The 16131-nt window shown below is 48.3% G+C and overlaps 1 protein-coding gene across 1 annotated transcript in view; it reads right to left on the bottom strand.

The window, feature by feature from the left end:
- Nucleotides 1-16131, bottom strand: part of AFF4 (ALF transcription elongation factor 4) — a 907016-nt gene that overhangs the window by 123373 nt on the left and 767512 nt on the right. Inside the window, exon 20 of the mRNA XM_078653083.1 lies at nt 4756-4849. Within this exon, the coding sequence (XP_078509209.1) occupies nt 4756-4849 (94 nt within the window). The remainder of the gene's footprint in view (nt 1-4755; nt 4850-16131) is intronic.

Here is a 16131-nt window from a genome sequence, read left to right as displayed (position 1 = left end):
GAATATTCTTTCGTGGGGACCCACCAGTCGACGGACCAGGTCTCGCGAAGGGGCCTCGAGCAGAAATGCAGGAAGCGGGCCCACGGAACACTCGTGGAGTGTACCCCACAAGCTTTGGTGCAAAAGGTGCTCAGGGTTTGGACTACAAGTAGCCCAATGCACAACTTCGGGAAAGCTCGGGAAGTCTATGCACTAGCAAATCTGCTGGATGTCCAGGAGTTCCGGTCCAAAGTCTCTCGTGATGGCTACAGGTCTCAGCGTTGCTGGGGACTTGTGTCGGCCTTGGAGATGTCTGGAAGTCCTTGTCCTGTGTCTCTGATTATTCGGGATCCGGCGGGCGCCTTGAAAATGCAGACCGGCAAGATGCTTCTTTGGTGCCTGTTTGAACAGGGGGGTCTCTCCTTGATTCCAAGGGAGATTTATTCCGTCTTCCAGTCGACATAGAATGTCGAAGGTCCAAGATATATGTTGCAGAGTTTCGTCCAGAGTAATTTAAAGTCCTAGGGACTGGGGTCCTCTACTTATACCAAGTTTAGAAGATGGACTAACTTGAAGGTCCCACCTATGGGAGGACCTGGGGGAGGGGGGGGGTGGTTACACCCCTTCCCCATTGTCTAATTTTGCACCAGAGCTGGGGCAGAGTGCCCCAGCAAAAGGTTTGAACTGGGAAATGCACAGGACACCTTGTGTGCCACAGGCACTGTCTGGAAAGAATTCAGTGAATGCACCCACCCTGCCCAAATACACTAAAGCCTGTCTGGGGAGGTGGTTACACCTCCCTGGGCAGGAAACCTATTGTCCAGGCCTCCCCTGCCTGAGTTTCGTCCAGCAGCAGGTCAGATTTGTGTCTTTGGCAGCTGCATCCATTTTGTGATGCTGGGGCTCTGTTTAACTGTTACCGGTTAGACCAGTGTGTACATGTCTTCTCCCTCTAGAAGGGTGGAATGCTACCCCCGCTGCCAGAACTGGTGGGGAGGTAGTATTCCAAACTGTTTGACACCAAACACAACATGTTTTGATGTAGCCATTCCAAAGTTGGCATTAACCGTGAGGTTATAATGCACTTAAGAGTATATGGTATGGCTGTTTCACAGAACAGCTATAAGGAAGGGATTCCGAAAGCTGCAGAGGGGCTCAGCTCATGCTAGGGCACCCTCTCACACAAAACCAAGCACTCGGCCTCCAGGATTGTCAAGGCCTGCCATAGGAGTGACTTATAGGTTTATATGCTTCTGTTTTAAAAGGTAGATTTAGGTATACTATATCTAAGTAAGGTGTGCAAGCACCACCTTACCCAGGCTGCAGTAGCAGACATGTGGTGTCATTTGGGAAGGCTTCCCAGGGGCGGCATAATACATGCTTCAGCCCCCTGGTAGGCCTATGCCCTTGGTACCTAAGGTACCATATACTAGGGACTCGCAAGGGTAACCCAGTAACCAATCAGGAGTGTACTTATGTATATGCAATCAATTTAGAGTGGAAGCAGTTAGGCTGGGGTCCTAGTTAGCAGGGCCTTAGCCAGACTAAAGTCAATACATCAGTGAAACAGCAAAAAGTGGGGGTAACCATAGTAAGCAGACCCTACTCTCCTACACCTTGTGCTTGTCCTTCACATAAAACCTCTTCTTACAACAGGTTGCACAGGGTTTAAAGAGGGCCTTCTCCTGGTCAGACATGTTGACACGAAGTCCAAGCAGGTCTTGTAGAAAAACTGGTGAAAACACTGTAGAAATTAGGTTGTAAGGAAAAAACTGAGCAGAGCTCAGTGGAGACTCCCTTGCACAATGTGCAGCAGAAAATCTGAGGGTCTGAGGTTCTCTCAAGAAGGTTCTAGAGGGTGAGGCTAATCGGATTGGTTGTTTATTTTATTTGGTCTCTTTTACAAAAAGAGGTGGAAATGTTACAAAACTAGAGTGGGCGCTGGCCTAGTTTCTTTTTTTGTAATAATTTCTATTGCTATTTTATGTATACCGGGGACTCCCATCTCGACGATGGGGAATGATTCAAGCATGGGAATCTATGAAAGTTCCAATACTGGAGTAAATAGGTGTTCTGCAGATCCAACACCACCATCCAGTCTCCAGAGTCAGGAGCGAACAAAACCTGGTACAGGGTCCATTCTGAATGTGTCCTTCCGGAGGAAGGAATTGAGAAGAAGCAAGCCTAAAAGAGGGTGAAGACCCCCATCCTTTGGCACCAGAAAGAAGCGAGATTAAGAACCACAATCCACTTCTGGAGCAGGCACCCGATCAATAGCTCATTTGGCCTAATAGGCTCACGCTTCCTATCACGAGACAGACACAATGGCCCCCAATCAGTCCTGGGTCAATAGAAGGTGAGGTGGAGTGGATATTAGGGGTAAATTGTATTCCTTCTGAACAATCTACAGGACTCATTTGACTAGTGTAATGGACTGCCAACCCAGCAAGAATTGTTGTATCCTGCCTCCAAATGGGTGGCTGTGCTCCACTAGGGGTACGCTGAAGAGGTTTGGCAGGTGGGGGAGTTGAGGGGACTACAAAAGGCTGATTGGCTATTTCATCTGTGAAACTGCTAAGCACCTTGCTGAGGCTGAAGTCGCTGCAAGTATGGGGTACCTTTGCCGAAACTGTGAAAGGGATTTTAGGGATTATGCGGCTGGTGGGGCAGATAATCCCAGGGAGCATAGTGTGGTCCTGCGATCTTTAATCTGCTTGAGAACAGTATCTGCCTTGTCCCCAAAAAGGTGAGTCCCATCATAGGACATGTCCATAAGGGGAGGATGGACATTGCCTGACAAACCAGTCAACTGCAGCCAAGATTGGCAACACTGGTGCCAATGGCTCACCCGATGGAATCATTGATATCTAAGCCAAAACAAATTGTTACTTTGCCACATCAGAACTGTCTTGTATAGTTTGGGTCAGAACGGAGGTCTTCCAGGACACCTGGGAGGACTTGAACCAACAAATCCCAAAGAGTGTGGGAATTGCGGTCCAGCAAGCAATAGGCATTCATGGACCCGAGGGCCTCTACTCTTTTTAACTCCTTATTGGGTGGAGTAGTTGGAAAAGTATCAGAGTTTGTCCAAATGGGAGATGCTTGAACCACTAAGGTGGTTAATGAAGGGTCTCAATCGTATTATTCACTCGGTGGAGCACGAGAGCAATATTTGTCCGAGGCCCTTACAAGAGTATCCATGAGTATCCAAGTGTACTAGGGGTTTAGCAGTGGTTTGCCCTGGTTGGAGAACCTCGGTCAGGACATTAATTTTTATCTCGAAGATGGGAACAGCTAGCAGTTGGGAACTTTGGCTGCCCTCCGCATGACCACTGAAAATGAAGCATATTCAGTAGCAGGACCTAGGGGTGCGAGAAGACCTTAGTAAGGAGGGGTGTCAAGGCCACTGGGATCCTGAGGTCATCATACCGATTTTACTCATGGCAGGTTTGACCAATTTTATCACTTGCGTCATATTGATTGTTCAAATCTGTGCCTAACAATAAATGCAGTGTATGGGATCTTCATTGTGGAGGTGGGCCGTCAAGTGGTGCAGGTTGTCTTTTGATGGAAACAAAACAGAGCCTCGGTCGAGGTTGTAAACGGTTTCGAGTTTGAGAGCACAACAGACACCTCGCCCTCTGGCGTTGGCAGAGTCCCCGCTGGCGTCAATGCTCCGGAAACCAGGGTGACTCATGGAGGCGAAGTCAATCCAGGAGCAGAAGTAGGCTTGTGGAGGTTTCGGAGAGTAACTGGCAGCAAGGGTGAACCTGCCATGTGATTCCAGATGGAGGGCCTCCAGGATCCTGGGGCTTAAAGTGGCACTAGAGGGAATCGAAAGGGACCAGAAAAGTTCAACAATGGCTTCGCGGAACTTCTGAATCTGCCTCGGTGTCACAGACAGCCCCAGAAATTCATGTTGTGCCCGGACAAGCTGCAGGATTGGCACCAAAGTTGACCAGCTTCAGCAGAGAGATTAAGTAGTATGCCCACACCCTTGGAATCTTTTGACTTCTGGTTCGGGAATGAGATGGACCTTTAGATCTTTCTAGACGAGGAATCTTACTTGCTGATGTAGTTTCACCTCGCAGTCTTGTATGGCCTTCGGGTTCATGGACAAGGAGGCACTTAAGGCCTTACAGTCATGACTCGACACCAGGCACCACAGGCCTACCTGATGAGATCAGACAGACATTTGTCAACAACAGTCCTTAAAAGGTTTAAACCCTGTTGTTTTGGGAGGTGACATTTCCTTTGCATACTGTACATTTGTGAGGTAAAAGGTCTCAAAGAGGCAAGAGACCGCTTTGAATCCATTTCTGATGGAGCTGAAAGAAAAATAACGTTGTCATCACAAGAGAGCCGCGCATATGGCTCCTCATGTCATTTCTGGAACGGAACGGCATCATTGTGGAGCCGCATGGTGCCACCTACGGTCATGGAGGGGTACTGCTGAATAATTTTCAGTATGCAGTCTGAAGCTTGTGGAATATTCACAAGATGAGGAATAAGTCATTAGGAGTCTATCAGACATAACAATTTAGGTCCATACAAATCAAAATTGAAAATACATGAAAAGGGTTGAGTCCTACACCCATATACGGACAAAGTGCTCTAGTCTTTTCCAACATAATCGCAAATAAATTGTGAATAAATAGCAAGATGGAACCAATGTGAGAAGAAGATCTGCCAGAAATGCCTTGAAAGTTAGCTAAGGGTGAAAAGGCTAGAGACAGCAAAAGAAAGGTAAACACATAAGAGAACACAAATGCTTACCTTTAAATGCTCAGTGAGAGTTTTAGAATACTTCAATGCACTCTCTTTCTTCAGTTTAAACAGTCGTAGGTACAGAAGCGACTTACATCTCAGACTAACAAAGGAAAAGAAAACTTTTATTAAAAGTGTCCAGGGTCTCTGCAACACAAGTACTTGACACAGATAATCGAAGGTCTCATTAAATATGAACAAAATGTTTATTGTTTTGACCATAAACAGTTTCATCAAAATCATTTTACATTTCTGCATGTCATACAATAGTTTTTTTTATCATCTCCATGAAATCATATTCCAACAATGGTATCCCACAATACATTTTAAAATGTTATGTCTTTTTTGCCTGCCATTATCACAGGCTTCTTGAGTTAGAAGCCCAAAGTTAGATCAGCTGGAAGTGAGCATGATGCGAATGGGAAGTCATGCCATACATAGTCCAACAGAAGTTTTCCTTTGACAATCAGCAACAGGGAAGGGAGAGGTTTGTTGTAGCTGGAGAAATATGCGATCAATAAAGTGACAGGGATGGCTACTTCTTCTCCACTCTCATCCAAGTGCTCAGACTCATTTGGTATTAGGATGAGGAACATGCAGAATGGCCTAGATTAAGGGGCCTTGCACACAGACTACTTTATTTTGTCACCAAGCTAATGATGTCCTAAATGTAAACCTTCTATTGATCATTACATAGTGAAACATTCATACATGACACATATGTCCTGCTGAAGTGTTGGTATTTTTCCAAAGATTCACATGCTTAAATCTTGCCTGCAGTGGGAGCCTCTGATAATTATGAAAAATATATTCCCATAGAACCAAGCATACAAAAAGTTCCCCAACTTCAGGAACTGAGGTTGAAAGGTCATGAACATCACTCCATCCACACGTCATTGCCTCTCAGTCTAAGGCACAAGTGAGAGCAGCAAAAGATGACCCCAAAGAGGGAAGGGAGAGCCACATGTGAATTTATGAAAGGTGCCAATGCTAGAAAGGAAAATGTTACTTAACTTTTAAGCAGGTGGGATGTAGTGCTAAAGATTTTGAATGCAGTGCACACTCCTGCCATTTAGTGTTGGCACGGGTGTGTGCAAGTTGTTTTTCTCCAAAGAAGACGTTTTGTGTGACAAGGTACTGTGACTCCACCTATTGCTGATAATGCCCATGATTGCCAGTTCCATTGTTAGACTGTTTTATCTGATTACAGGGTGAGGACAAAGATGGAGGAATATGCTACTTACCAGTATGCATCTGTTCTTGGCATGTAGGGCTGCTGACATTCATATCTGTGCATAGATCGCCACCTAGTGTTGGGTCCGCATGATTGCACATTGTTGTCCTGGAAGAGTCTTCGAAGTATCACGAGATAGGTGGCTCCTCCCTTGGACTACAGTGCGCATGGGCATCCTCTCCATCCTCAGATTGTTTTCGCCAGTGTGGCAGAGATGGAGTATAGTACAGTAAGAGATATCCATGCAAAAGAGTGAATGCTACAGCTGCGACAGACACCGGGGAGGCGGGTGGGCGATATGAATGTCAGCAGCCCTACATGCCAAGAACAGATGCATACTGGTAAGTAGCATATTCCGTTCGAGGCATGTGGGCTGCTGAATTCATATCTGTGCATAGAATGTATAGCAGTATCTCCCCTAGTGGTGGTTGCCCGTGCCAGCTGCAGCAGTCTGAAAAAGAGTTTTGAGAACAGCCTGACCTACAGCAGCTTGCTGTTTGGAATGTACATCTACACAATAGTGTTTGGTAAATGTATGTATGGTTGACCATGTGGCTGCTCTACAAATTTCGTGTAAAGGAATATTTCCTAGGAAAGCCATGGATGCCCCTAGTTTGCGTGTAGAATGCGCCCTAGGGGGAACTGTTAAGGTGCGTTTTGCTTTTAAATAACATATCTGAATGCACTTAACGATCCATCTGGCTATACCTGATTTTGAAATAGGGTTACCTTTGTGTTGCGGTGAGAAAGCAACAAACAACGGTTTTGTCTTTCGAAATGCCTTAGTTCTATCTATATAGTATAGCATATCTTTCTTGACATCTAGCGTATGCAAGGCCCTTTCAGCTACTGTCTGCGGATTTTGAAAGAACACCGGCAGTTCTATTGTCTGATTAATATGAAAATGGGATACCACTTTTGGCATGAGTTTAGGGTATGTTCTGAGAACTACTCTATTTGCATGTACTTGAATGTATGGCTCTTGAATAGTTAGGGCTTGCAGCTCACTAACTCTTCTAAGTGAAGTAATGGCAATAAGGAAAGGCACCTTCCAAGTATGAAACTGTATTTCGCATGAGTGTTGTGGCTCAAAAGGTGGTCCCATGAGTCTGGTTAAAACGATGTTTAGATTCCAGACTGGTGAAGGTGGGTGTGTTGGAGGAATTACTCGTTTGAGTCCCTCCATAAATGCTTTAATTGCTGGCACTCTAAACAGTGAAAGGTGTTGCTTGTTTTGGAGATAAGCTGCGAGCGCAGCTAAATGTATCCTGATGGAGGAGTAGGCTAAATTGCAACGTTGTAGGTGCATGAGATAGCAAATGATGTTTTGTGTAGAAGCATCTAATGGGTTTATGTCGTTGTTACTGCAGTAAATGACGAAACATTTCCACTTCGCTGCATAACATGCCCTGGTGGTGGGTTTTCTTGCCTTTTTGATAATATTCATGCAGTCTGGAGGCAAGTTTAGGTATCCAAACTCTAGGATTTCAGGAGCCAGATCGCCAGGTTTATCTATTGCGGATCTGGGTGTTGGATTTCTCCATGGCTCCGAGTTAGAAGACTGGGTGTGAGTCGCAGTCTTTGATGAGGCACCGCTGACAGTTCTAGGAATGTTGTGTACCATGGTTGCCTCGCCCATGTGGGAGCAACTAGGATTAGCGTTAGTGAATGTTGGCGCAATTTGCGTGCAACTAGCAGTATTAATGGAGCTGGGGGAAAAGCGTACGCAAATCTGCCTGACCAGTACATCCATATCGCATTGCCCTATGACTGCGGATGTGGGAACCTGGCGGCAAAGTACTGTCATTTTGCGTTTTCGCTTGTGGCAAACAGATCTATTTCCGTCTGTCCCCACTTCCGGAAGAATGGTTGGAGCACATTGGGGTGAATCTCCCATTCGTGGATCTGTTGGATGTGCCTGCTGAGCAGGTCGGCTATTTGATTGTATTGCCTGGGAGGTGTTCCGCCATGAGGAACATGTTCCTTTGAATGGCCCATTTCCACACACTTTGAGCTAGATGCGATAGCTGTGGGGAATGTGTTCCTCCCTGTATCTGAATATAATACATAGCGGTCATGTTGTCCGTCTGGATCAACACAGTCTTGTTGCAAAAGTGTTTTTTGAACTCTTTTAGTGCTAGAAAGACCGCCATCAACTCTAGTAGATTGATGTGCATCTTTTTTTGTTGTATTGTCCATAGACCCTGGACTGTGTAATGCAGGACATGGGCTCCCCATCCTAGCAGGGATGCGTCCGTCAGTACGATTTGTGGGATAGGCTCCTGGAACAGTCGTCCTTTGCAAAGGTTTTGTGGATTCCACCAATGCAGAGAGCTGTATGCCCGACTGGTCACCAACACTAGGTCTTTAAATTGGCCCTGAGCCTGGTTCCACTGCCGTGCTAGGCACTACTGTAGCGGACACATGTGTAGTCTGGCATGAGGAACTATGAATATGCACGAGGCCATCATGCCTATTACTTGCATAAACACTCGAGCTGGCAATGAGTGTTGTGTTTTGAACCTTTGGATCAACGTTTGCATGCCGTTGATCCGTGCTGCGTTTGGATATTCCTTCGCTGCTAGTATATCTACTGTTGCTCCCAGGTATTGTTGGACGTGGGAGGGTTGCAGGTGTGACTTTGGGTAATTTAGCGAGAAGCCTAGACTGTGGAGGAGATGAATGGTCTTTGACGTGTGGCTGGCACATTGCTGGGCCGATGGCGCTTGTATTAGCCAATCGTCCAGATATGGGTACACATGAATGTGTTGTGTCCTGAGATGCGCCGCCACTGTTGCTAGGCATTTGGTGAACAACGGTGGAGCGGTTACACCGAATGGTAGGACTTTGAACTGGTAGTGTTGTCCTTGGATAGTAAACCTCAGATACTTTCTGTGAGCAGGGTGTATTGGTATATGAAAGTATGCGTCTTTGAGGTCTAGAGTTGCTAGGAAGTCTCCCTGCCGCAGCAGTGGTAAGACTTGTTGCAGAGTGAGCATGTGAAAATGCTCTGATAAAATGTACAGGTTGAGGGGCCTGAGGTCCAATATTGGTCTGAGAGAACCGTCCTTTTTGGGAATGAGGAAGTATAGTGAGTATACTCCTGTTCCTTGATGTTCGAGTGGGACTGGTTCTATGGCCCCCTTTTGCAGCATGCTGATGACCTCTTGCTGCAATAATGTTATATGTTCTTTTGACATTGGACGGTGTACGGGTGGTATGTTGGGTGGTGTTGATGTGAGTTCTAGGCAATAGCCATGTTGGATAATTTGCCTGACCCACTTGTCTGTAGTGAAGTTTAACCAGACTGGCAGGAACTGTTGTAGTCTTCCCCCGACCGGTGTTATATGGTCTGGGGGTAGTGCCAAGAAGTCACTGTTTGGTGTTAGTGGAGGATCTATTGGCATTGCCTCCACGACCTCTGCCCTTGTTATTATTTCCTCTGTATCCACCCCGGTTTGTGTTTTTATTGTATGTGGATTGCGTATTACTTTTGTATGTGGAGGATTGCTGCGACGTGTTACCCCGCGCTCCTCCTCTATAGGTGGGCCAACGAAAGGAGCCTCTGTGTTGTTGGGACTGAAGAGCTCCCATGGACTTTGCAGTCTCTGTGTCCTTTTTCATTTTATCCAGAATTGAGTCAACTGCTGGACCAAACAAAAAATCTGGATTTATTGGCTGATTAAGTATTGTGGCCTGTACTTCACTTTTAAATCCAGATATGCGAAGCCATACGTGTCTCCTAAGCAGCACGCTTGTGTTGATGGATCTGGCAGCTGTATCTGCCGCATCTAGAGCACACTTAATGGAGGCATTGGTGATGAGCTTTCCCTCCTGTATAAGTTCATCCGCCAGCTCCCAGAAAGGCTCAGGTAAGTGTTGGAGAAGTCCTTCTAAATTGTCCTAGTGTGCTCTGTCATATCTAGCCAGCAAGGCCTGAGTATTGGCTATTCTCCATGAGTTTGCTGCTTGAGCTGCCACTCTCTTGCCTGATGCTTCTAAAATCTTGTCAGCAGGAGGAGCCTCTCCAGTAGTCTGTGAATTAGCACGCTTTCGTGCGTTGGAGACCACCAATGAGTCTAAAGGCAGCTGTCCCCTGATGTAAGTAGGGTCTACTGGTGCAGCCCTATCCTTCTCAATTCTAGGGTTGATGACACGTACCCTAGCAGTGTCTTTGAATATGTAATTTGCGTGCTTTAAGACGCCTTTTAACATGGGGAGCGTTTTGACACTTTTTTCTGATGTTGCCCGCGTATCAAACAGAAAATCTTCTTCTATGGCATCTAAATGCAGGTCTACATTATGGTAGAGCGCTGCTCTATCTACTAATGAATTGAAAGCAACTGTGTCTTCTGTAGGTGATGGCTTAGCTGGGTATACAGTTGGGTCTGTAATGGGTAGAGCCCCATCAGTGTCTGGGTCACCTCCCTCCCCCCCCATGGCTGTGAGTTGGGGGTCGACATATGGGTTTTGTGGATATCCAAAACCCACATCTGCGTCATGATCTTCATCTGAGTTGTAGCCAGAGCGTGCAGGTGAGTATGGTGCATATGGAGTAGTAGGCATAGCTGGAGAGATAGGTTGGAAAAGAATAGGAGAGGTTGCACAGTCTCTTTTCTTTTTGAGTGGAATTGTAGATAAGTCTTCAGCAGGCACTGGTCTTTTCTTCCTTGTATAAACAGTCACTTTCCCAGTATTTGGGTCAATATATACTTTGGACTGATCTTCTGTGGAGGGGTCTGGATGTACGATCTCCTCTTCCACAGTCTTTTGCCTTGGCGCCGTAGCTTTAGGTTTGATCTTCTTCGGTTCGATGCCTTTAATCGGGTCGACCGCTTTTGGTGCCTGGATCTGTTTTTGAGGCTTTAGTGTCTGTCCGACTGGTTTTGTCGGTCCGACGTCTTTCACAGGTTGCACCACTTGTTTCGTACCGACCGTTTTTTTCGGTTCGATAACCTTTCCAGGCTTGGGTGATGGTAGAGGTGTCCTCGGAGCCTGTGGCTTTGGCTCGATGCCCTTCTTCGGATCGATGGGCTTCGGCTCGACCGCTTTCGGCTGGTCTCCTTTAGGTTTCACTTTCGGTTCGACAACCGCCTTGGGCATAGCCCTTTTGCCTTCGTCGAAAGCCTTCTTTCCTTTTTCGGCAGTAGAACTCTATTTGGTCGAGTCGACGGCCCTTGGCTTCGAAGGTTTATATGGAACGCTGGGCTTCGGCTCGGTGCCCTTTGTGTTTATCACCTTCGGTTCGACGACGTTCGGTCCGAAGACTGTCGTGTCGATGACTTTCGGTTTCGATAGAACCGGCCTTGGATTACGTGTCTCTGAAGGCTCTGTTTGTATGTTCTTAGCCGGGCGGTATTGCGGGGCTATAGAACCAGTATTTAGATCTTGGCTAAGGCCTGTTGGCGATGCCTCAACCTGAGTCTCTGATATTGGTGTAGTGTCTGTGTGGGGCGGTGTACTCATGGTTCGCCCCCCGTTGTCATCGGAGTCGTCTTCGACAGCAACGATGTCTTGGTCGTATTCTTCGACATCGACGATTTGTTCTTCCTCGTCGATATAATATTCAGAGTCGTGCTCGGAGTATTGATCTTCCTCTTGTTCCGAGTCTTCGGCGTTTAACTAGTTCTTCCTCAAAGTCGAAGATATTCTCGGGCTCCGGTGCCGACCTCTGCATTTCTTGCCTTGCCGCCCACCGATTCCGGATCGTCTTTTTGGACCGGAACTGGGCACAAGCTAGGAAATTATCTTCATTATGATCTGGTGATAAGCATTTGTTGCACACGGGATGCTTATCTGTGTGCGGGAACTTGGGAGTTGCACTGCGGGCAGTATTTGAATGGACTGCGTACCATCGACCATCGGTCCACGTGGCGTCGAGAAGGCCTAACGGCCCGATTCGACGACCTGAGTGCAAGCAAATTGTGAAGAAACCTTTTCGGTACCGATTGAAAACAATACCGATGAATCCGAAGGCCTTTTGGCCTTTTTGAAAAGTTGAGTGCTGGAAAGTGCATCCGAACCCAATGGCGGAAAAAAACAATCTGAGGATGGAGAGGATGCCCATGCGCACTGTAGTCCAAGGGAGGAGCCACCTATCTCATGATACTTCGAAGACTCTTCCAAGACAACAATGTGCAATCATCCGGACCCAACACCAGGCGGCGATCTATGCACAGATATGAATTCAGCAGCCCACATGCCTCGAACACAGATTACACTGAAAGAGGACCATGCGAAAGAAAGATTAGAGATGAAAGTTAGAGAAAATGTCAAAAGGCGACCAGGTAGGAGGGTGAGCGCCTGTGAATCTACAGCACTATATGCCCCAAACAGATGCTTACAAGGAAAGTAACTTTTTCAGTTTGTGACGTGTAGCTGTAGATATACATACTTTGCACAGATTATAGAGCAGTTCTCCCAAAAACCAGTGGCTAGCCTGAGAATGTTGCAGAGACTTGGAATAGTGTGCGTAAAAAAAAAAGCCTGACCAACTTGAGCTTGTTGGCCTGCTAAGTCCTCCACCCATTGTTTTGTGAACTAGTGGGGAGTAGACCAAGTAACCGCAATGCAATGTCTCTAGTCACAGTGCCCTGAGTACCCGTGGTACCATTTACCAGGGGCTGACCTGTGGCAAGAGATGCCAATTGGGTTTAGGCTTTAATAAAGTTTTAGTGAAAGAACATAGGCTCTGGGTACCTGCTTAGCAGGAGTCCAGGGCATACTCAGTCAAAGCACATCAGCAATTCAGCAAAAAGTGCAACCATGAAGAAAGAGGGCAAAGAGGGATCCAATTTAGCACAAAAGGTGCCCCCACAGCAGCGGCCGGGTGCAGGGTGCTGTTTTGCTCGGAAAACCTTGTGGCGTGCTCATGAGCAGCTAACAACCGGGGGCCCCCTATCCCCCATTGAATAACACGGGGCCTCGGGAGGGCGCTGGACGAAGATGGCCACACTTGAGTGAGGCTCCAGCCCGGCCGAGCACACAAACATAAGCCCCACCCTGAAGCATATTTTCAAAGCAAAACATCACCGTTGGAAGCAGAGAGCACCGAGGTGTCTTCCGATGCCCTACATGCAGCGGAACAATGAGCTGTGAAAAACGTGGCGACGTCTCTAATCAGCCGTGACCCTCTGCTCTACACCCGCGGATCCGGCGCCCGGCTGGCGTGCTCACGGGAGGCCGAGGCTCGAAGGCCCTGTTAAACATGGCGGACGGGAGCTCCGAAAGCGCGACTGGCGGAACAGACTGGTGGTACCCCCTGGAGGTATACTGCACTGGCAGCGACAATACCTGCCATATACGGCCAGCGCACACTGAACTGCTTGCCGAGGCGAGGAGCGGACAGGATTAAAACAGCGACCCCTGCCCCCCCTCGCGCTGGGACGTTGGCGCCTGCCACCGCGCTTGTCCCCAGATATTGCTCGTGCGTAAGCAGGCCCCCTCGGAGAAGGCAGTGCGTGCGGCCGGCAGGTAGTACTGGACGGGTGGCTAGCGCCAACATTGCGCAGGGCACGCCGCTACGAGGCTGGCCACGCGGGAGGGGAGAAAGAGCTGCAATAACCGCTGCCATTTGGAAGACACCAGCTCGTGAAGCGGCGACTCATAGGCCAAGCTGGAAACCCTGTGGGGAAGTGGATGTCTGGGCTGCCGCTCCATCGGCCAAGCGACTGACAACAGCGCACTTGGAATAGCTGCAGCCCCTAGCTGGCCCGGTCATACTGCAGAGTAGGACCACCTGCCAATCTCCCAAACCACCCCACCTTCCAGCAAAAAAAAACAAAAAAAAAAACGAAATTAGCGACGACCTGGTCCACGTTACACTGGTTCATTGAGAAGGCCTCCGCCCTATCGCCCACATAAGCGCCGGTGCCATACATCATCGGCATACACTCCTGGGCTGCACCTGAACACACCCCAGGCAGCATAACTCTGTCCGTGTCCCTCTACTGTGCACTGTTGAGTTCTCTACATTGACTGGAGCACAGAATAGCCCGAGAGACTGCAACAACCGACTTGAGGCTAGGGGGCCTGGAACGATATCGCCAAACAATACAATCGGTGCTCCCACCTACTACGCGCTGAGACTCCGTTTCTACCGCATATCAGTGCTGTAGCAAGATGGGACGCACAGACGCTAGACAATCTAAAATCCCCTTTGAGACTCGCAAAATCCCAGCGTCTCAACCGCCAGACCCCGCTGCACAACAAAATGGCGCCCCGCCTCAGCAAGACTGCCGGGAGCTCCTGCTCTGGATGAAGCACAGCCTCACCTCCATTGACTCTAAAATAGACACTTTAAATGAGAGAATGGACACAGTGGTAGTCAAACTAGTGCAGCACGATACTCGCCTGAAAGAAGCGGAGAGCAGAATATCGGACTTGGAGGACAGAGCGACGTCGCGGGACCGCCACGTCTCACAAATGGATAAGTTACTTAAGGTAATAGCCGACAAAAATGAGGATTTGGAGGCTCGGTCCCGCAGAAACAATACACGCATTATGGGTCTTGCGGAGACCACCAACACAGGCCGTATGGAGGACTTTATAGAAAAATTGCTAATAGACCTTTTCGGCAGAGACTCTTTCTCCTTGCCTCATTGTGGAGAGGGCGCATAGGTCCCTAGTAACCCGCCCCCCTCCTGGTGCAACACCGAGACCTATCATTGCCCGCTTACTCAATTACCGCGACCGTGACGCGGTCCTCCGCCTGGCCCGTGAAAAACAGCTAGTGCCTTATGAAAATACAACTTTGGCCTTTTCCCCCCGATTTCACCCCAGCTGTGCAGGAGGCCCGACGCAAGTTTACGGATGTTAAAAATAAGCTACAAACACAAGAGATCCCCTATGCCATGCTCTACCCTGCGAAGCTCAAAATCACGCACCGAGGGAAACAGCATTTCTTCATCACCCCGCAACAGGCAGAGGATTACATCAGATGCTTTAAAAAGGCATCCACACAAGAGGCTGACTCCCATAACCGCTCCAGATCAAGCTCTCCACTATCGCACCAGGACTAAACCCATGGCAGATAGCTGCCCAATTGGAGAGACACAACGCTTCCTCACGATGAGACTGAATGAGCTTCTCTGGTGATGTATATGATATCCTACCATGTCTCTTTTCAATATGCGAATTGTGGATGTGCTCGGCTACCCACCTCCGTCCCACGATTGACTGCCCTGCCTAACAGCTGGCAGACTAGTGGATGTAAGCATGGAAGTGTCTGGGCTAGTCGGGCGCCCCTAGTGGTACTTCCCCCCCCCATAGGGCAAACCCCCTAACCCCCCCTGTTACATGGGGGAGATCTCGACAGTTGGAATGTGTTTTAGTTCCGAAGGAGGGAATTCAATACCCGGCAAGTTGGGGACGCCGGAGTGGGTGGGATATCCAAATTTGATATGCATATTTTTTTTCAGGGCTGTGAGTGAGGTAACTCTTTCGAAACTCATGCTGCTTAATATGTACCACCGTGGAACCGATCGGTGAGACACACGCACCCCGATCTCTTAAAGTGGCTTCGTGGAATGTCCGAGGCCTCAATGACACAAGAAAACGCAGGCAAATACTGGGGTACTTGGATAGACATAATATAGGCATAGCCCTCTTACAAGAGACACATTTGGCGCCCAATGACAACCCCCCCTTTGCAGCCCGAAGGGCCACATGTCGTAATTTTTCATCGTATTTCACCTATTCTAGGGGGAGTTACCGTTCTAGTCAAGCGTGGAGTGGCCTTCACTCCCAAAGGCATGGAATCCGACACGGAGGGTAGATTCTGCTTACTGTGGGGGCAACTACACATGCACGACATCCTCTTGGCCAGCTACTATGGCCCCAACACTGACACTCCCACCCACTGCTCTTGCTATGGGGCAAAATAAAGGCACTGGGCATCACCCACGTTCTTCTGGGGGAGACTTCAACACTGCCATACAGCCGCAAATAGATAGGTCTCTCTCCCTGCCTGCACATTACAACGCCATGCAGCGTACACTGCGCGACATAGCGGAGGCGAACGGCTCGATAGATACATGGAGGCACATGCACCCAGGGCTCAAGAAGGGTACACACTACTCAGCAGTTCACGCCACATGGGCTCGACTTGACTACGTATTTATGTCCACGGGGATGGCGCACTGGCTTACACA

The sequence above is a fragment of the Lissotriton helveticus genome, chromosome 7 (genome assembly GCF_964261635.1).
Source record: "Lissotriton helveticus chromosome 7, aLisHel1.1, whole genome shotgun sequence".
In the NCBI taxonomy this organism is placed as follows: Eukaryota; Metazoa; Chordata; class Amphibia; order Caudata; family Salamandridae; genus Lissotriton; species Lissotriton helveticus.
Note: the sequence above shows the minus strand (reverse complement) of the source record. Positions and strands in the feature narration are given on the sequence as shown.